Consider the following 22,282-nt stretch of genomic DNA (forward strand, 5'->3'; position numbering starts at 1 on the left):
TCGAGTAGTCAAAGACGTACTAGTAGTAGCCACGGAGAATATGAGGCCGGAGTAAGCAAAAATTATATTTTTCGATAGCTTGGGTTTATATATTTTCAACAAATAAATTAGTCAAATTTATGTTAATTTTCTATTGTTGCATTTTTACATGTTTTTAACTACATTATTTAGTGCTAGAATAGGTTTATTAGAAACCTCAAAATTGTTGCATTTTTTAACTTTTAAATGTGTTCGTACTCGTATAAATTTTTGCTAGAGAAAAAAACTTGCTTATATATCCTACAATCTTACTACAATTTATTAATATGGTTTTTCCTTTTCTCAGGTTATGCCGGCGTTGATATGTATAATGATCAAATCTTTGAAATTAGCTACTGAAAATTCGAGAGGATGACGACCTGTTCGGGAGAGGATGAAGAGAGTGAAAGAAAGTACTTTATGAATATATTGATAGTTTCTTTACTTCAAAATAATATTGGTGTAAATTAATCAATTTGGTCATGGTATTTAACTTCCGTGTCATGAATATATACTTTATGAATGGAGAACGAGGAAAGATATTTTCATTTCTACACAAGAACGAGATGGGATGTTGTTCGGCTTTAGATTACAAAATATATGTATTTTCAAAGCATGACGATTTTTCAAAAAAAAATGAGGTGATAACGTCAAAAAAAGTCTAATGTGAATAAGTTTTATAATTTATATATGGTTTCTTGGTAGGAAGGTTGGAAATAACCTTTGGAAGATAGGAAAGTATGTTGATAATCATAGATGTGATAAATTTTGTATCAACCTAGATACCAATTTGATTGCATCCTTTTTCTAAACCAAAAAGTTGTTAGTAGTAGATGTCGTGGCTAGGGTTCACGAGAAATTTGGTCATCAAGTCTTAGAATTAAAATATTATTAAATATATGGTTAGTATATCACAAGTTGTAATATACAAATATATGAATATTTTTAACAAACTAAACTTCAAGAACCACTAGATTATTTATACATGATCGGTTATTTGGTAGGATCTTTTAAGAAACAACAAAGACAAAGGAAGTTATTAATATCATTTATATATGTAGACATCGATGCATTTTAAATATACAAGAAACAATTTTGAACGAAAATAAATATTTTAGCACGTAATTAAATTTATTTTTAATTTAACAAGGCGTAGTAATGCGTACGAACCAAACAAGGTAGGGGTCGTAATCAAGTGGTTCATGATTGACGGTGCATTAATAACGTATCGAAGTCGTTGGTGCCAAAATGGCAACCATTGTGCATATCGATTAATTTGTATTTGGCCTTAAACATCGTGGTTAAAAACAATCAACTGGTGGTATCTTTATAAAATTGCCTCTTGACTAAAATTTCTACTATTTACGATCTATAAAATATTGTGTGCACTCTTATAATATATATTTCAACCCGACAATAATCGGGAAGGCTCTCGTCGAATATGGTTCCCGAATAAACTAAATGAAACCGAATGAGTCCTTACAATTACAATATACATGAAAATTAAAACAAAACTAATACAACTTAGTTGAAGATTTATTAAAATAATTTATCAAAAATGCGTCCCTTTGCCACATGTAATTCTCTAAGTTAAACACTGATAGATAATTTGAATTAATGCAACTCTAATAAACAATCAACATCATTTTTTTCATGTGAAGGAAATAAAAAATCTTATCGTTTTAGAAAGAAAATAAAGAGAATTTTTCTGCGGGAAAGAAATGTGAAGGTTAGAAAAATCTAATTAGAAGAAAGAGAACTATCGTTTAGGAATTGAACAAGTTTTTTATAAATACTATTGGTTAATACTTTTTATTAATATTTTTAGGTTTTTAGTGGTAGGAATCCGCTATCTCATATCGATGGAGGCCTTACAAAGATAGTGATACAAGCACGCTAACATGATTGTAGCACTCTGTTTGACTTCCTACTTAAGCATACTTTTTAGCCAACTTTAGTCCAAAACATATAACAAGCCTTGATTGATCTTGTGTGGAGTCAAGTAATTTTGGATGACGTAGCATGTGTTGATTAAGTGCGCACTTGAGGCTATTTTTTTAAAGTCTCTAAGTGGGTAAAACCTAATAATCTTTGACAAAAAGCACTCATTCCCAATCTTGGATCACCATTCACGGGTAAAAGTACAACACCCTCTACGTCCAGGTGACATGTCTAAAGTGGAACGTATGAGTTTCGGGACGCCATCTTTCAACTAATGAAGTAATCAAACTACGATCAATAGTAGGTCGATGAGATCTATAAACAGTACAATAGTCTAATGACTTATCGTGTATCATTGGATGTTCCTTTACGAAGAAAATTTCCATTTCTCCTTGTATTCAAAATCACATTATCCTTTCCATCCCATATATAAGACCTATGGGTGAGTTGTTCATTCAATCTGATAGTCGAGTGGAGGATCCATTTGATATGCATTAAATTATAAAACAAAAATACCTACACAAGTGAATATTTTCTATGAAACTTCTATGCTTTTTTGCCTAAAAAATGTGAACATCACATCTTCTTAAGAAAGTACAAAAAAGAAGAAAAAACTCGTAACCCAAACGAAAAACACAAACAAGAATACTACCATTTTTTGAAGATAAAGGGGGAAATTCGTCATACCATTATCTTAACCGAAATTGAAAGTTTGAAACGTAATCCGAAATTCTTCCACTATACTAGTGTGTGAAAAAACACATACCTTAATATTTGTTAAAGCTTCTTGATCGATTTTTGCAAGCAAAATCGCACAAAATCTTGAGCTTTGAAAGTTTCACATTTAAAACTTGCGGCAAAAAATCGAATAAACGTCACAATCTATATCATCGGAACAAAATCAATTTGTAGAGATAGATAAAATAATATATGGATCGAGTAAATTTGTTGTTCTCCTGGTGATAGTGATGCTAGGGTTTTAGGTTGAAAAGGAAAATTTGTTCAATGAGCTTCTCAGTTGTATATCTATTCACATTTATTAGAAAACATTTAACGACGTCGTTATTTTAAATGAAGGGATAACTAATAGTCGTGGCCTTGGGATACATAATAGGCATAAAAATCGACTTTTATTTAACGCCGTGTTATTAAGAATTTTTGAATAAAATAATGCTAATACGTTACTCAGGAATACGTTTATACTAGTTCTGTAAAAAAAATTAAAAACGTATTATTTTGGTGAATTGGGTTAAATAATAGCTTATTTTGGTCAAAAATTCCAATACCTACAACTGCTCTGACACTGTAAAGTCATGTGAGACTAAAGAAAATACCTACACCACTATAGCCTACCATGGCAATTCTTGAAAAAATTCAAACCCTTCAGAAGAGTTGGTGAACTTGCATTCGCTTATTTATAAAACAGACTATACTACCTCGCTCTTTAAGACCATTTTCATAATCAAACAAAATGCGGACTATAAAGTGTCAAAACGATGAAAAGATAGTCACCAAAACTGAAATATGCCACACCATTAACTGTTGCACAAGTGAAATTGCTATTTGAGCTACAAGTATGATCCTCCTGAGTTCTTTCAAGCTGTGGCTGCATCTCTCAGAAGAGCTAGAATTCCCACCATGTGATTAGGAGCACTGAACGTTTTCGACCAAGTCCGGTGGCAAACACCAAGCAAAAATTTTCGACCTTGTAAACCACATGGCCACTCTTCATGTGACCTCTCAAACAGTATTCTAAACTAAGCCCTATATTGTGAATATGACATGAACAATATCAAGATACATGACATTGCAAGTATATAATAGCTATCCTTGCAGATGTGCAGTGTACAGTATAGAGTGAACTCTACATCGAACGCTGAAACTCCCATGTATGTATCACTCTGTCTTCTTCTCAGATTCATCAATGGCAGCCAATCTCTCAACTAGGGGAGGGTGAGAATAATGATAGGCTGAATACCAAGGATCTGTGTTCATAGCTGACAAGTTCTCTTCCTGCAAGACACCGGACAAATGGTTATTACAGACTTAGTACCATGCAAATACTTCCAAAGTAGAGGACAACATGCACATTCCAATAATCTCAAGTTCTATAAAATATAGTGAAAATGATACATGAAAACAGTTTACAAATGTTAAAGTAGAGATGTTCCAGAAAGTATAGAAAGTTAACCTGCAGTTTCACAAGACCAGCTCGAAGAGGTGCTGCATAACCCAGCTTCTTTGCAAATGCATCAGCCTTGAGAGAGAAGCAACATTAAGTTCAAGTAAAAGCTTTTCGGGTGCAAAAAAATGATTCAAAATCTGAAGACAAGTGATGGAGAGGTATCACAAAATTTACCTGGAACTCAAAGGCACGGCTGACAAGATTAAGGCCAAAGCTCACAAGATGCTGGAGAGGTATCACAGTGTGCTGCAAAAATAAAATTAAATGAATAAATAAGACAAAAAAGTATTTGATTTTTTATTGAAAACATTAATCCTTGTGTTGCAGTGTTTCAGACAACATAATAGAGAAGTTCCACCTGGTTGCATACACAAAATTGACTGTCACAAAGAAAAACAACCTTGAGGGGTACAACAATGATCAACTAAATCACAGACTCACGACTTATGCCAGGATTTGACTTTATAAGTAAAAAGACCGTTTCAAATTAAAGATCTTGATTCAACTCTAAATGAATTTAAGATGTGAGTACAAAATATGAATTGACTTGTTATATAAGCAAAACAAAAGGGTTCTAAAAGATAGCTGGTTGATCTTTTATGATAGAATGGAGAAAAGTTGTATTGAGAAGAGTAAATGCGGGCCCCATTGATCTACGAGACAAGTTCAAAAGTTCCCTCTTTAGAAAAGTCACCATTATTTTGATCTGAGTTAGAAAGGAAAATGGAGATTCAATTCAGAGAGAGGAGTAAAAAGCTCAGTCATCTCTTTCCAACTATTGAAGGGCACTTGAAAATCTCAATTAATTGTACATTCAAACTTGCTTCTAAATTGGTAAGTGGAATCCAAAAGATGGACTTGAATGGGATTTGCATATTTTGAAATAATCATATTTAACCCTTCCTAGTCGCCACGCCTCCTGACCAGATGTCCAGTATTACCTGAAATATGATGAGTCCAATGAGAACTGGTTGTGTATCAAACCCAAAACTCTGAAACAAATCCTTTGAATTCCTAACAAGAGCGTATCCTCCAAACTGCAAGAACGTGAGAATCTGCAGAGATATACATGTGTCAGAAAAAGATAAACATAAATATAAAATAAAGTTTGTCTGAAAAACAGCAATCATAAAGGTACATATGTATGCACCACATAGATAAGTATATATGTGTGCACAAGGCATGCCTATCAGGTAAAGAAGAAAGAAGCAAGATACTTTTGGCAACGTTAGCACCAAAAGTTGGGCAAACCATGCACCTGAAACAAAACAATGTAGTCTGTCCAATTGAATGCCATTTAGGGAAGTCAATTAATTTTACCAGAACTTTATTTTCAAAAGGTTACAGCAGTGATGTCCCTAAACAATAACTCCCCACATCTTACAACTTGATTCCAAAGGCAAATCCCACAGTCAAACATCTATAGCTCGAGGGCAATCATCGACGTAAATACAGACCAAAACCTTTTACCACAATGTGATAAACCTAATGTCAAAAGTCCTGAAACCACATTGCAATGGCCACAGGTTATTTTTCCTCCAAGTACAAGTGGTTTTTCAACTGAGCCTAGCACCAAAAAGATCACCCTTTGTATTGTTTGGCCTCATAAAAAATATGCTCAAGTGATCACAATCCGAAATTGAGAATAGGGGAAAAAAAAAAAAAGAGTTGCTGACAGTGACGATCCAAAGGCAATACAAAGGTGGTGATCATACCGGTGGCGTGTGCAAACCCACACATCACAAGCTACACTCTTACCACTAGACTCAAGCCCTGGGGCATTCAACCACTTCAAGTTACTCCAATGTATATGTGGGAAATATATTGTGACAAACAAAGAAACTAGGGCAGGATCTTGCAAGTCGATGTGTTGTATTAGGAGCACATAGGGAGAATGCAAGGAATTCTGACTCATAAATCCAGAGAAGACGGGAAAGAAGTGACAAAATAAGCAAGATGAGGAAAGGGAAACCCAAAACATGCAACAGGGTTTATCCATCTAGAATGTTGCATACAAATCAATCGATCAACTATGCCGTACACCCAAATTAACTGAAGTTAGCTATGTAAGTCATGTGTACTCATTCTGCTCTATCAGGCCCGTTTTGATCCCAATACTAACTAATTTGTCTTCTGGATCTCACACTTATACCTACCTGACATTAGTTCCTAACCCGACTATGAAAAGCTTTGCTGGATAATGGACCAAGTACAAGTGTTACAATAGATAAGCTTTATCCTGACGTATCTCTCATCTAGATTGATTCCGAGCAATTGTAAGTCTTTTCTTACAAGTTTCCTCTATGTGATTTTACATCTACCTAACTAGTCACTCCTTTTAGCACCTTCAAGAATCACATAATCAACTCTCCTATAAACGGGTGCATACAGGTTTACTTAGGACATGACCAAACTATCTAACTTGATCTTCCCTCATTTATAAGTTCTAACACTCTTGCATTCTCTGTCAAATGTGATCATTATTAATCGTGCCCAATATAGTGTGATTGCATAGCTTCTATTTATTTTTTTTGAGAATGAAAAAAAAATTGCATTTATATGGGTCTTGGATACCCAACATTCACTTCTATAATATTGTTGGCCTTACAATTGTTCTATAAAACATGCCTTTTACTTTGTTAGGCGTCTTCCCCTTTTGCATAGCTATCACTCTTGTAATATTCATCCATTTAAATCATTCTATTTAATTCTATCTGTCACATCTAAATATGTCATCACATCGAGGACAGACACCTAAATGTCTGAATTGTGTGCATTTACACAATAAAATCTTTTCTAATATCACTTCACCAGCATTCTTCTTATGGGGGCTAACTTGTAATATTAATTTGTTGTATATTATACTTACCCTAAAACTCTTACTCTCCAAAGTGATTTGTCAATAGGTCATTTTGCGACTCTCACTGGATTCATTTAATTAATACAATATCACATGCAAATAGCATATAATATAAAACTTCATCACGTATATTATTGGTTCACTTATCCATACCTAGGATAAACAAACCCAAAGTTATGAGAACTCCTCTGCATATTCACTCACACTTCTGAACGTTCATTTGTGCATATCCTTACTTTATAGCATTTACATATTTGCTATAAATTCTTCCTTTCTTCTCAAGCACCCATCAAATAACTTTTCTTTGACCCTTATCCTATCTTTTCACTAGATCAATGAATATCACGTGAATTTATAATTTCCTCCTTTTCCTCCTCATAAATTTCACCCACTTTCATAGTTTCTTCATCAATAATACCTTACCATTGCCCCAAAAAAGGTAATTTTGTATACCTCATTGTAAGTTTTTGTAAGACCACATAACGTGTAAAACAAAGACTCCGGCCTTTCTAGCAAAATCTATCATCCAAAATCATAAAACTAAAACGACTCAGACTAAGTTCAGTTTCCCAAAGAGCTGAATGCAATGCAAATCACAAGGAGTTTGTGCTCATTGGCGTCTTAGATGTGTGAGCCAGTTCTCAGAAGTCAGAACATTTCATGTCACTAGCAGTTGCAACTAAAAAATGGGACCCAAAAGATAAGACATATGTTTGAAATCTAAACTACATCGTAAGAACTGAAGACGTGCTAAAAGACCCCAACTAATTAAAAACTAATGTCCTTGAATACTTCACTGATCAAACCACACGAGATCTAAAAATAAAATGCTTCTTTTATCGTGATCAGTGTCCAATAAATACAAAACTTATTTCAACTCCATATGCAACTTCTCTTTAGTGCTTAAATCCCATGTTCTAACAATTTTCTTACAGCCCATCTCAGTAACAATTGGGCATGAGTTTTTGACACTTTTCTGCGAACAATAATGACAACAATAGGTATGCCGTTCCGCGTTCACATGTTTCAAGAGTTACACCAGAATTTAGCATTGTCTTCTTCCATAAAAGAAGCTTGTTTATTTCTTTATTTTTTTAATTATAATCTTCTGCCATAAAATCTAAGATGTAAAACGAACTAACCCCTAGAGTCTCCGTGCTAACACAAATTAAATCACATAAAAAGGGATGAAGCAAAAATATGCTTAATCTAAGGCAGAAAGCACAATACATTAAAGTGAGACCAAATGTGGAAAAACTATTGATCCGAGTGAGAAGTCTCTGACTTCAGTATAGCAGCGACTTCATTAACCTTCTTGGCCAGCTACAGCTAACACATGGGAATCCCTCCTGCTTCCCTACCCAGCCTAAACAACTGCTAACAGACTTGACATATGAATGAGAGAGACAGCATGGGCTTCAGGAATTAATTAACCTACCTGGACGGCGATGAAGGAGTACATGGTGTGATTAAGTTTCCAGTGACCAAGCTCATGTGCAATAACAGCAACTATTTCCTCATCATTCTTGCACTACAGAGCACCAGCAAGTAAAATTAATGGACTCCCAAAATACAAAGTAAGCATTTTAAAGGCTTTTAAAAGCCAGAAAAAATTATAATCGGAGAAGAAGAAAGAAACCATGGGGGAGAAAAAAGAGTTTAATGGCTAATATTTTGGACATGTATCCTGGTATATGTATCTTCATGAAGTCCAGCTACAAGGATACCACATATAAGAAGTGACACTATCATAATGATCCATGCAGTAAAGACATCTTTCTAACATCCAACCAGTTCAAGGAAATAGGAATATTATTTTTAGTTGGTTAGAAAAGTAAATGTAGAGCGCCAACATATAATGGCAATGGACCTATATAGTCATTCCTCAAGATACCCCTCCATCTTAAGCTCGGCTACAGCTCTCAATGTTCTCAAATAACGGTTATATCTCCTTGAGGACATTCAATACATAAGCAATGAAATAGCAGAAACTGTTTTCAGTAAACTAGCAGTCATTAGCATACTCTCCACCCAAAAAAGCAACATAAAACTGGTTTTCAAAAATCATCACAGTAATATATTTTACCATCTTCAATTTTCTCAGTATCTAAGGCATAAACTCCTGCCATCAAGCAGATATCTGTTACGGTGAACCGTCTAGGGGTGGGCGTTCGGGCCATCGGATTGGATATGAAATTTTCGGTTTGGATATTCGGTTTTCGGATTGAAGAAATTACAATCCAAATCCAATCCAAATAAGTTTGGATTGGATTGGATATTTTAAGTTCGGTTTTGGATTATTCGGTTTGGATATTTTGGATTTTCGGATTTGACTCTTGAGACTTAAGGAAAACTTATTATGAACGAAATTCATGTGTTAGTTCCACAGAGGTAAATCTAAATCTTAATTGCTCAGTAAAAAAAGCCTTCCCGTTCAAATTAGGATTAACAAATCCAAGTCATGTCCAACATAGTAAATTCATATCAAACAAAAGCATTCTGGAAAAGTGGAAATGAACAAAATAAAATCTATGGAAATGAACAAAATAAAATCTAAGTAGTCATCTGGAAAAATAACAACGAACTTTGACGTGGGTTACACTAACGTGAGACTTTTGAGACATGAGAAGTAAGAAAACCCTATATTATATTTGATTTAGTAGAGAATTGTATATTGGACTTAATAGTTTAATAGGTAGGACCTTAGGTACTAATCCATTGGACCTTTAGAAACTAGACTTATTAGTACCGGGCACATATGATATAGGTAGGGCTCTAGATATAAGGTATAAAATTTCGAATTTTTGGATATCCAAATATCCGTAGTACTAAATCCATATCCAATCCGAAATCCATAAATTTTAAAAATAAAATCCGAAATCCAAAAATTTTAAAAATAAAATCCGAAATCCAATCCATAATCCAAATATCCAAACCAAATATTTAAAAAGTTTGGATTTCAGTTTGGATTTCGGGGTGGCCCAAACTGTGCCCACCCCTAGACCCGTCTTGGAAGGAACCAGCAAAGTTATAGTTCAATTATTATGCAATAGTAAAATGGTAGCATCTGCATGAGAACTCATTACCCTTATTCTTTGCTATTTCACTCAAATCAAGAACATATTAGAACAACCTTTTACCAACAAAACAGTCTATAGGAGTTCATTAAATGTTTATAACTTCATCAACAACTAATAGCAATGAACAGAGGACCAGAGAAAAAAACCAGGTTTTATAGGCACCGCACCTGCTGGATGAGTGTATCATAGAGGACAATGCGCTTGTTCTTGAAGAACCCATACATGTATGCCTAGCAAAAGGTTACAGATACAAGATCAGTCATGGAGTAAGAGGGGGGATAATAGAAAAAATAGTTAACTAGCTATACAACAGATAAGACAGAAATAGGTAACTAGGGAAAAACATCAGGATAATATTATGCCCTGTGACATATAATAGAGAAAATAGGTCACCAGGTATACAAGAGATAAGACAGAAATAGGTAATAAGGGAGAAACATGAGGATAATATTACACCCTCTGTGACAATTAATATTTCACTGTCATAGACGGCATAACTCCAATAAATGTGTGAGCAGAGATATTTCTAATATTCCTTTTGCCACCAGAAGGCTACAATATCCCAAATCTAATATGATAAGAATGGCTCAGCTTTCAATATGAAGCAAGAATTAGTTGGTCACAACAAGCTGGAACCTGAACCATAAATGCTTCTTTAAATCCACAAAACATGCACCACGGAAGTGCAGACACACTTCTATACACACCTGTGTAAGAATCCTATACAACAATGCATCCGGTAATGTAATGTGGCTAATGTAGAAGGGGATAAGGACTAGAAAGCTATCGTGTATACGATTATTGTATCCATTGAACTTAATAATGAAAGTGAGGGAGAAAATTCTTTTGAATGACTTTTACTTCCGAACCAGGAGGTCACGGGTTCAAGCCGTGGAAACAGCCTCTTGCAGAAATGTAGGGTAAGGCTGCGTACAATAGACCCTTGTGGTCCGGCCCTTCCCCGGACCCCGTGCATAGAGGGAGCTTAGTGCACCGGGCTGACCCCTTTTTTTTTTATTATTTCCGAAAAGCACAAATGAGTTGCAACTAATTTGTACAACTTAATTTATCAATAGCTTCGGCATAGGACATAGTTGTATTATTTAATTACATTCACCAGATATAAATGCAAGAACAATGAAGACTTGATCAGCCATTGTCTACTGTTGCAAGTGCACTAGCCATATGAAATTGAACACAATTTTCCAGCTGAAAGATAACTAACTACGAATGACTAGACAGATCTAATATGCAGCCCAGTACTGTGATAGAGAAGATGACAACTAAATCCCCTCTAAGCTCTTTCCAATGTAGCAAAAAACTTTTAACCGAAAAAACAGAAAGCAGACAAAGATTTTGTTTAATATATTTGTTTTCTATGTAAAATATAGTTCTAAAAAGAACAAAAGAACTTGGGCTCATACACATTTTGATATGTTCATTGAAATATTCTTGTTCTCAATTGCAGTCTGAAAGACTATATATTTGTTCCTTTATCTTTAACTTTATATAAAATATTCGAGTCCCGCCGTCAAAAAAATTGGCTCCACCCTTCTGTAAATAGGTAGGCAGATGACAAAAGAGCATCGGTATCACATGCCCATTTGTCACTCAGCACAAGTGCAAATACTCCATATCTTGTTAAAACGAAGAGATCGAAGAGGACTTCTCATACTAAGTCCATAACAGAAAAGAAGAGACACCTCTACAGACACCGAGTTGGTTGCCGTACATCCTGAGCTCTTTATTATATTTGATTTGCTCAAAAAGTAAGTGAATGCCTATAGTTTACTCTTTTGCAAACCATAGACAGCAAAAGGAATACACACCTCTCATCTCCAAAATATATGACAAAATAGAAAGATACTCAATTACAAAACAAAATAAAGCAAATAAGAGATAGAGGGTATTGCAAATCTGCGTTAGTTAAAGCTAAGATATTGAAGCAAAACAAGATATCTGAGGAGCAACTCTAACACAACCATATAAACTCCGGTTGCCTGTTACCACAAAAAGCTATCACAGACTACTGAGAGGATTTTAAAAAAATCAAACTGGAAACCAAATAAAACTAGCCCAATTTAAAAATCTAAATTATCATCTCAAACTCTACTAGCATGGCTTGCACCACCCACCAACCTATGAAATTTAGAACACAACATGAACTTGCGACGAGTAAAATTCAACCAACATACATGTATAACTACTAGGCAAAGATCACTATAGTAGACAAAGTACTCACATTGCTATGGCTTGACCTTGTGGACCCATCAACAACGAACAATTTCTTTAGGGGAAATTTGAGTGAGGATGCAAGATTTTCAATCTTCAACCTAAGCTCTCCCTGTGGAAGCTACTCATCGAAAGAAAACCTAATCACCACATAGGGGCTGCAGGAAATATGTACTACTTACCGGAGTTTATGTACTACTTACCGGAGTGAACTTGTTGAAAAGTGGAGCAATTAGTACTGGGTAGATAGTCATCATAACTAGAGACAAAATCAGCATAAATCCCCATAAGTATATTGCCAAGTAAGGACCTCCTTTCTGTAAATTGAGAATTGATTTATACTGTTAATGGAATGCACAAATGATATTTTCCAGCCTCCAAAATGCACGTGCAAGGAGCATGCACAGACCCCCAGCCACCCCAAATTCAAAAGTAAATTTTATGGAGACCCAACAAAGATCATGTTAAGACTTTGAATTTAACATAGCCGCAATAAATAGTACTCCCTCCAGATCAAAAAAAGAGTCCACTTAGTCATTTGCACACCTCTTAAGAAAACACTAACTCCTAGACAAAAATAGGTAATTTGACTAAATTACCCCTAATTAAATAAGCATTGGGATTTGATCATATAACACTTAATAGGGGCAAATATGGAAAAACAGGGTTAATTCTTTCTTGATTTGATAAGTGGACTCTTTTTTTGATCCAAGAAAAAAAGGCTAAGTGGACTCTTTTTTTGATCCGGAGGGAGTATCCTTTAATTCGTAGCATGTGACAGTACCTGTACTATAACAATGATGGCAGCAACAATGGGAGGACCAAGCATAATAGCTAAAGCAATTCCTTTTATCATGTCCCTGAAGAATAACCACATTGTTTGCTGCATCACGAAGACAATTCAAATTCCAAATAGACATGTTAACCACAAAGAATCGACAGTTGCATGAAACTCTTTAAAGTGGAAGAAAGAATGACATTAATTCCATGATACCTTGTTGAAACCATGGCGGGCCTCAATCACAAAGGTTGAATACAATGAAAATGGCAAATCAGTGATCTGCGGAAGCAACCGAAAATTAGACTTGATACCAAATTATGAAGATTAGGACAGAAATATCATTTTGAAGCAATACTGGAAGACGTCATTGGTCCAGTATACCACCACACTAAACACTAGTATAGCAAAGTAGCTGCAGTAACCAACATGCTTCTTGATATAAGTTTGTATCATTTCAGAAGAGGAACCAACAGCAAATTCACCACAAGAAAGCAGTCTCGGCCAAACAGAAGTATTTTCCAATACTTTCCTAACTGAGATCTTAACTTATGAAAAGATGCATTGACCTCTGAAAAACCAAAAACTGAAAACTACTGATCAAAGTTGCTTGTCATTGCGAGTGCAAAAACTAAATAATATGTCAGGTCAGACACTAAGGAGCCGTTTGGACATGATTTGAAACCATGAGATGAAACCATGTTTGGACATGCAATTTGGATTTCTAAAGTTGTATTTTTTCTTATAGACATAAGAACCCCACAAGTTGTGAAAACTATCAAAATATTCTCAATTCTTATACAATCTTACCAAATGAGCAAGTCATGGTTCATAACAAAATTAATACGCTACTAGAAGGCCTTTCTAAAAAATACAACATCAATTGGTCAAACTTTAGTTCAATAAAAAAGAAAATTTAACAAGAATAGTAATGTAACTACTCTTTAATATAATCTTCCCACAAGGTAGACATAAATAAAGGTTGGTAAAGGGTTGATGGGAGTAATTATTAAAAATATCTACCAACTTATGGGTCTTTGGTTTACAAAATATAAACTTATGGGTCAAGTTTTATATTTAAAAATTTTGAGGATGATTTGGGATTTCAAACCATGGTTTGAAACCATGAGATGAAATGCATGTCCAAACTCTGGTTTCAAATAGCATGTCCAAACGCCTACTAAGGCAGCCAGGACGAAGAGCTCCAATTTTGAAAAAATTCACCCTCGGAATTCAACAAACAGGCTGACACATTTACTTAAGCATGATTCCTCATACAGAGCACCACAATTAGAGATGATAAAGAACATAATTAAATCAGATCTGGAGCTATCTTCAATCCAACAAAAAGAAAAAGAAAAAGAAAGATCGGGACTGCATATATGGTTTGTGGTTCATTTAGCCAACGTGACCAAACTACATCACTTGAACTTAAAGGAGGCTATACAGGGCACCCTTCAGGATACACGGGAAACATTTATGCATGAAAAACTTGCTGCTCCCCGAAGAAACAATTATTCACCAAGAACTTTAGCTGCAAATCCTAGAACTCATACGTAGTTATAGCAAAGTGCCTTACTAAACAAGGAACAGACAAGTTCCCTGACTGGAGCTAACACAAAATCCCTCAAATAAGTAAATGAAAGTTATTCCAAAATCAAACGCAGATCACAAATCATCAGCATTTGCCTCATCAGCTAACATTCACTTAACGTGGATAACACCATCATATGGGCATAATTTCATTACATTTCACAGTAAAAAAATTCCTATGCAAGCTCGGTTCACAAGGACCAGCCTTGAGCAACCAAACCAAATCAATTTCACCAAGGACAAAACTCCAAAAAATATCAACCATAATGAACAAGAAACCAAAAGATATCGATATGCACCTGTGACCAAACCATAACTCCTGCCAAAAAAGAGAGTGTGTGAAATATTTCATTCTCTGCATTGAAACCAAGGTATAGCAAAATTTCTCCTGATCTCTGCCAGAAAATAAAACACAAAGTCAATGAGTTGCTAGAATGGCAAGATAAGACAATTTAAGGAAAAAAACTGAACCATTTCACCTTCCAAAACCAGGGCAGTATCCGGAAGTACAAGATGGAAGCGTCCATAAGTATAGTAACAAACTCATGGACAAAATGGAAGTAACTGAAACAAAATAGAAGACCAAAAAGTAAATATCAAAGTCGAACAAATTAGAACAAGAACGGACAGATTTTGATGGTGTCCCATGAACAAAAGAAAGAACTAGTACGATAGAAACCTAAAAAAACAAGTACAAAAGAAACCTTTTGTCTAGACTATATGCGCGAGACTTCTCAAATTTTTCCTGGCCGATAACTCCCACCAAAGGTTTGGGAAGTGTTGGCAATTTATGAGCAGCATGCTGCCGTACATCAAGGTATGTCTCAAATATGTACATTAATATCATGAAACCTGAAAGGTTCAAGAGAAAAAAGCTCAATAAGAGAAGGTCAATACTACACCGTAGAAAAGAAAGCAATAAATAAAATCAAGGAGTCAAGTCCAAGATAAATCCTGGCGCAAACAGCCAGTCAACAACCAAGTGACACGAAAAACAAACAATTTACAGAGATGAAAATCATTAAGTCACACAGCATGTCTTGGAAATTGAACCAAACCAGACCTTTTACAATCATTCAAAGATTAGACGACATCCCTAAGTCTAAAGCAAACAATGCTAGTTGGAGGGAAATCTTCCATTCATTGCATCATCATTTTAACAATGTTGTTTCCTGGCTAATTAAACTATAGGCCACATCAAATTAAGGGTGAAGAAGGAGTAAGCCACCAAATCATACATCACATGACAACTCAAACTACATAAGATCAACAAAAAAAGAAATCTTAAATTTTTTCTTGCCTGTCCCAATCCATAAGCAATACCCAAATTGTGGTTACGGTGTATTCGCCACCAGCATTAGCTGTCCATACTTAACAATTGAATGAAGTCAAAATCTACTCTATCATCATTCAAGGTATAATCAGAAAAACTGGATGCATCAACAATCAACAATCAAAACTAAGAAAACAAAGAACTCATGGAGGGACAGCCAAGGTTTCAGTCAATTTGACTATATATTCTGCACCTACAGAACCATTCAACAATCGACATCCATTGGCTTAAGCACAGACAGAATTAAGATATATGAATCTCTTCACAAACTGTAATGGGCATGGCAACGTAAATTATTATAGTTCAACAGTGAGTGTTACAACAATTATACAAAAACAATTGGATAGTACAGCAAAAATGCTTAACCAAGATTCACAGGGATTCTACTATTTTTCCAGAAACTGAGGAAGTTGCCAGAACAAATTAAAGCTCGCATAATAAAAGGCATTTACAACCCCTTTGAATGAAGATTTCCCTGATTTATTCATCATATGCAGCAATCCTGAGGCAACTGTCAACGAGTGTTGGACTACTCAAGGGTGGGATTTATCATTTAGGAGACTTTTGAATGATTGGGAAGTGGACAGGGTGGCAAATTTGCTACATGAATTGAAGGGCTTCAGTGGCACTACATCAGATTCAGACTCTATAAGATGGAAACATAACAAGGATGGGCAATTTTCCGTTAAAAGGGTCTATGAAATTGACAATGCACAACAAAACAGAAACCAGCAAACTAAAGTGAAATGCTTTACATGGCTGGTAGCTAGAAGGGCTCGTTTGACTCAGGAAGTTTTGAAGAGAAAGGGACAGATCATTGTCTCCAGATGTCCACTATGTGGGGAAACAGATGAGACCAACAGCCATCTCTTTCTGCATTGTAAATTCACTGCACAGTTATTGGCTTTATTTTTTACCCTCACAAACACAAAATGGACCATGCCTGAGCACACTGCAGATCCACTAAGTTGCTGGATTAGAAAAGGAGGAAGCGAAAGCCAGAAGAAATGGTGGAGAATTATCCCACACTGTATCTGGTGGACTGTGTGGAGAGAGAGGAATAGCAGAAGCTTTGAAGATAGGTCCAATTCCATTCACATAGTTGAATGGAACTGTATTTTATCTTTTTATTTTTGGTGTAAAGAGAAAGAAATAGAGGAATCAGAGCTTGTAGATTTGTTAGGCTCTCTGTAAGTAGTATCTATCCCTTTTTCTTATCTTTTTTTTTTTTTTTTTTTTGGTTGCCAGCATATCCTTAATGCTGACGAATACAACATTACCAGTTTCAAAAAAAAAAAAAAAAAAAAAAGGCATTTACAACACGATCCTCCGATTAAATCCCTCCAAATACCAATAACACATCACCGCTTTTGGTAAGGTAATGTAAATGTTATTAATGGGCATCCAACCAAGATTCATATGGCTTCTGTTTTTTTGTCCACTCACTAAGAAAGTTGCCAGACAAATTAAAGTACACAGAATGAAAGGCATTTCCAACATGATCCAACAATTAAAGCCCTCCAAATGCCAATAACACATCACTCCTTATTTTACAAGGTAGCATAAATAATAGTAATGGGCATCCAGTGGATGCAGAATAGTAATGGGCATCCAGTGGATGCAGAATAGTAATGGGCATCCAGTGGATGCAGAATAAGTACAAAAAGGTTCCTTTAAATAAACTTTAAGAACCAGCAAAACCCAAAAACTCATTACGTGATATACATTGCACAGTTTGCTCCAGCAAAAAAGGATTTATGACACACACTTAGCCTTCAATGAAAGAGAAGGGAAAAAAATTTCATTTAAAGCATATATATATATACCTTTCTTTCCATATGGTCCACGTACCACTAATGAACCACTCCTTGGGTGGCAACAAAGAGACAGATGGCATTTCTTAATTTAGGCACAGTTGAGGAAGTGAGCGCAGGAGGAGTTAGGCATTCAAGCACTTAATATTAACTTGGTTATCCCCAGCTCTATCATGATTCTTCCGTAAAACCAAAAACGCAGACACCAAGTATTTATTATTCTTATCATTTAGGTTGATTACAACATGAAGAAAAAGGACCTATGAGTTTGAAAGGTTGTACAGGAGACTAAGTGTATCTTATCGTTCTTGTTTAGACATTTTCTATGCCAACCTTGCAGAAACTCAGCAGTGGTTGGTGCATCGTCTGGTGAATCCCAAAACTGTGATGAAACAAGGCTAAGAAACTTTTAACGCCTTTTAAAAGTTAAAATCATGATGGTACGCCTCACTTATCAAGCAGAAAGGCTCTGCTAAATGGAATTCTAAGTTAGCTTCTTAGCAAACAAAAATAAAACACCTAATTCAGTCATCCACAAACGAAACAGGACTCTAATGCAATCTGATATATTGACATTGGCTTTGTTTTTCAATAATAGTTTTTCAACTACTTCGCCACAGTCACAAACAGGTTGGGGACAACTATATGAATCCTGAATGACCATGTTTCTTCATTTAAATCATCTCAAACCAGCATTATACAAAATAAAATAAAACAAGTACAAACAAATAAAATAAGAATTACAAACAATAAATTAAAGATACAAAAAATAAAATAAACAAAAGTAAAAGATACTAAAATAAAAAGTACAAAAATAAAAAAAGAAGCCTTGATAAAAAAAAAGTAAAAAGAAATAAGAAGTACAAAAAAATTAAATAAACTTTGTTGTTTCAAATAAATCTTTTCACCAACAAAACTACGCATTAGTCTCAAGCATGTCAGAGCCGACTATATGAATCCTCGATGACCATATTTCTCGATTTAAATTCATCTCAAGCCGACATTATATGAATAAAATAAGTACAAAATAAATAAAAAGTACAAACAATGAAATAAAAGTAGAAGAAAACAAAACAAAAAGTACAAAAGGTACAATAACAAAAAGTACAAAAAATAAAATACAAAATGCAAAAAATAAAATAATAAGTACACTAAATAATATAAAAAGTAGAAATTAGAAATAGCTGTTTTTGAGGATCAAAGTATGACCCTCGAGCTAGACAGCAACCAGATTAACCAATGCACCACAATGGTTCAATAAGGAAGTAAATTTTTTTTGTTTTTTGTTTTTTGAAACAACTTTTTGTTGTTTTTGTTTTTTGAAACAGCTTCAAAAAGGGAGTAATATCAGCATTGTTTGCTCTGCATGTACCTTCCTTTCTCTTTTTGACAGCACGGCTAAGCCATGATCAAAATATTTTCTTTTCTTTTGGGATAAATTTTCAAGCTATCCTTTTATAAGCTCTTGTCCCGATTCTTACACAATAACGGGTACATACAATAATCATACAGTTCATTTTCTCCAATATTGAATTTTTCCCACATCTAATACCAAAAGCATCAGCATACCTTTTCACAGAAGCATATGAGTGGCTTCATTGCATCGGACAAACGTATTCAGAGAAAGGCTTACCAATTTAGAACTCAAAGTAAGAAGTACCAAAAATAAAATAAAAGAAGTACAAAAAGATAAAATAAGAAGTACAAAAAATTAAAATAAACTTTGTTATTTCACTATAAGCTTTTCAACAACAACTCAATCCCAAACATGTTGAGGCTTGTTTGGGCAGACTATATGAATCCTCAATGACCATGTTTCTCCATTTAAATTCGTTTCAGGCCATCATTATACAAATAAAATAGAAGTACAAGAAATAAAAAAGTACAAATAATAAAATAAAAGATCCAAAAATAAAATAAGAAGTCCAAAAAAAATATAAAAGGTACAAATTACAAAAAGCTGTTTTGAGGCTCAAAAGCATGACCCTCAAGCTAGTATGCAACCAGATTAACCAATGGACCACAACGATTCAATAAGGAATTTTTTTTTTTTTTTTTTTTTTTGACATTGATTCGCTACGGAAGTTATACCAGCATGGTTTGCCCTGTATGTCCCTTCCTTTCTCCACAGCACGACTAACCCATGATTAAGATATCTATTTTTTTCTTCGGGGATAAATTTTCAAGATATCCTTTTATAAAATCTTATCCCGATCATTACACAACAAGGGGTACATATATAATCCATATAGTTTCATTTCCTTCAAAAGTGAATTTTTTCCACATCTAATACCAAGAGCATCAGCATACCTTTTCAGAGAAGCATATCAGAAGCTTCATCGCATCATACAAAAGTATTCAGGCAAAGGCTAACCAATTTAGAACTCAAAAGTACTAGTAGAACCAGAGGACAATTTAGAACAACTACTACGTCTTAATTCCAAAAGAGTTGGGGCCAGTTATATGGTCCATACTCCATATCCAACTATGCTTCATTTGAGTCTGTTTCATTCTAATACCTAAATTTTAAGAAAATAGACTCCTCAAGAACTAGAAAATCTCCAGTATCTCACATATATCCCCATATTGACATATAAATCTCTAACCAAACTGACAAAAGGTCCCGCAAATAAGAAAATGTACACACATATGTGCATAGATAACATCAAGACTTTTACAAATTATGGTACTAACTTCACAAAACAAAATAAATTCAAGATAACCAAAAACTTAAATACCTACTTCTTTCTAAGCAGACAGACAAAAATGATACTATTCTATTTTATTTTTTTGATGACAAGGGAACCCGCAGCCGCTACCCTTTGGGTGCGCACAGGGTAAACCCCATTCCAGTGCAAGAGCTCGCAAACCACACAGGAGAGATAACCCGCACTACGCAAGCCATGTGTGACAAGCTCGACCCAGAAGGAAAATCCCCTACTTTCGTAGGCAAGGGGTTTCGAAACTGAGACCTCCATTATGAAAGACCCATGCTCAACCAACTGAGCCACCGTTGCAGGTTGACAACAGTGATACTATAACTATTTCTAATCAAGATAGCTAAGTGATTGTCCCCAAGATAGAAACAGATACATACATAGAAAATCTTATGAGTTTTATAGAATAGATTTTTTTTTTTTGATTTCCCATCCAGTGTCCGGTCCCCGCATTAGGGCCCGACTAAATCCGGATTCATGCCAAGTAATCCCACATTGGGGGTCAAAGCACTCCCTAACAATGGTGACTCCGTACCCAAGGGGGCTCGAACTCGAGAATAGATATATTCTTCAAGAAGTAGGTATAGTTTCAAAAATCCAATAACCCCTAAATTCCTAGTATTTCTTTCTAAATAGAGATTAAACGAATATTTGATCAAGAAACCGGAGATTTTGAAAACAAGCAAGGATCATTGAACCCAACTAATGCGTAAAACACGTCAAGACATTTACAGATTCCTTTTAAGTTAAAGAAACCCAAGATCCATACATATTCAAAAATAGACTAACAGAAAGACAGTAGAGTAAGAAAAGATATTGAGTTAAAGATTCCAACACACCCTATAAAATATTGCCTATCTCTTTCAAAACATACGTTCGACATAAATATTTGATCGAGAAAGAAGAGAGAATAATTTAAACACAGTATTAATCGAAACATGAAAGGGGAAAAAGATTTCAGTAAGGAAACAGCTAAAATACTAATCTGACGTACTAAAATACGAATACGTATAATTGTAGAAAGATAGAAAAATGGAAGGCGTACCAACAACTGCTTCCAAGTAAGGGAATGCCATGGCCAACTCACTCACTGCTTAGGGCCGGTAAACTGATTATGCACAAACGTTTCCTTTTCGTAATTTATGAACAACTGTTTAATGGGTCAGGTCACCCACATGGTTTAATGGGTCGGATATATCCAGATGGTTTACACCGTGTGTTTTGGGCACGGGGATTTAATTACACATATGGTCAAATTATAGTTATGCGGTCAAACCTCTCAGCTACTATAATGAGGTGGTGTTATGCATGTATACTGACATTCAATATTTAGATCTTATTTAGTTGTTATAAATAAAAATACGCAAATAATTAACTTTTTGTACATTTTATGCTTTAAACGAAAACAAGATACTTGTAAATTTTAAAATCTCAATTGATTTTCATAACTCATAAATTAAAAATTGTAAAGACTAATAAATTACTACTAAATCCATAACTAGTTGTACCACACAGATAAAGAATTAAAATATATGGAACATATGCATTTTAAATTAATTGAGAATTTAGATATTTCAAGTTTGACGTAAGAACTCTACAATTGTAGGTTATTTCGTAAATTCTAGTCTCTTAGTGATAATATAACGCTTGAACTGAGGAAAAATTTTGTCCAAACTTTCAGCAAAAGGAAATTCAATAGCTTTCCCTTGAATGTTGTCTAAGTGCTTAACA

At 34.7% G+C, this 22,282-nt stretch overlaps 1 protein-coding gene across 1 annotated transcript; it reads right to left on the bottom strand.

Moving 5' to 3' along the window:
- Positions 1-3,464: 3,464 nt before the first annotated feature.
- Positions 3,465-21,756, bottom strand: LOC132063882 (CAAX prenyl protease 1 homolog). The gene is made up of 14 exons (XM_059456614.1): positions 21,597-21,756; positions 15,392-15,539; positions 15,167-15,251; positions 14,987-15,082; positions 13,311-13,376; positions 13,101-13,199; positions 12,520-12,633; positions 12,327-12,437; positions 10,252-10,314; positions 8,443-8,535; positions 5,086-5,199; positions 4,319-4,390; positions 4,151-4,216; positions 3,465-3,972 (listed from the first exon to the last, which is right to left on the bottom strand). Exons 1-14 carry the CDS (start codon positions 21,625-21,627, stop codon positions 3,856-3,858), a joined length of 1,275 nt encoding a protein of 424 aa, XP_059312597.1. The 5' UTR covers positions 21,628-21,756; the 3' UTR covers positions 3,465-3,855.
- Between the last annotated feature and the right edge of the window lie 526 nt (positions 21,757-22,282).

The sequence above is a fragment of the Lycium ferocissimum genome, chromosome 7, assembly GCF_029784015.1.
Source record: "Lycium ferocissimum isolate CSIRO_LF1 chromosome 7, AGI_CSIRO_Lferr_CH_V1, whole genome shotgun sequence".
NCBI lineage: Eukaryota > Viridiplantae > Streptophyta > Magnoliopsida > Solanales > Solanaceae > Lycium > Lycium ferocissimum.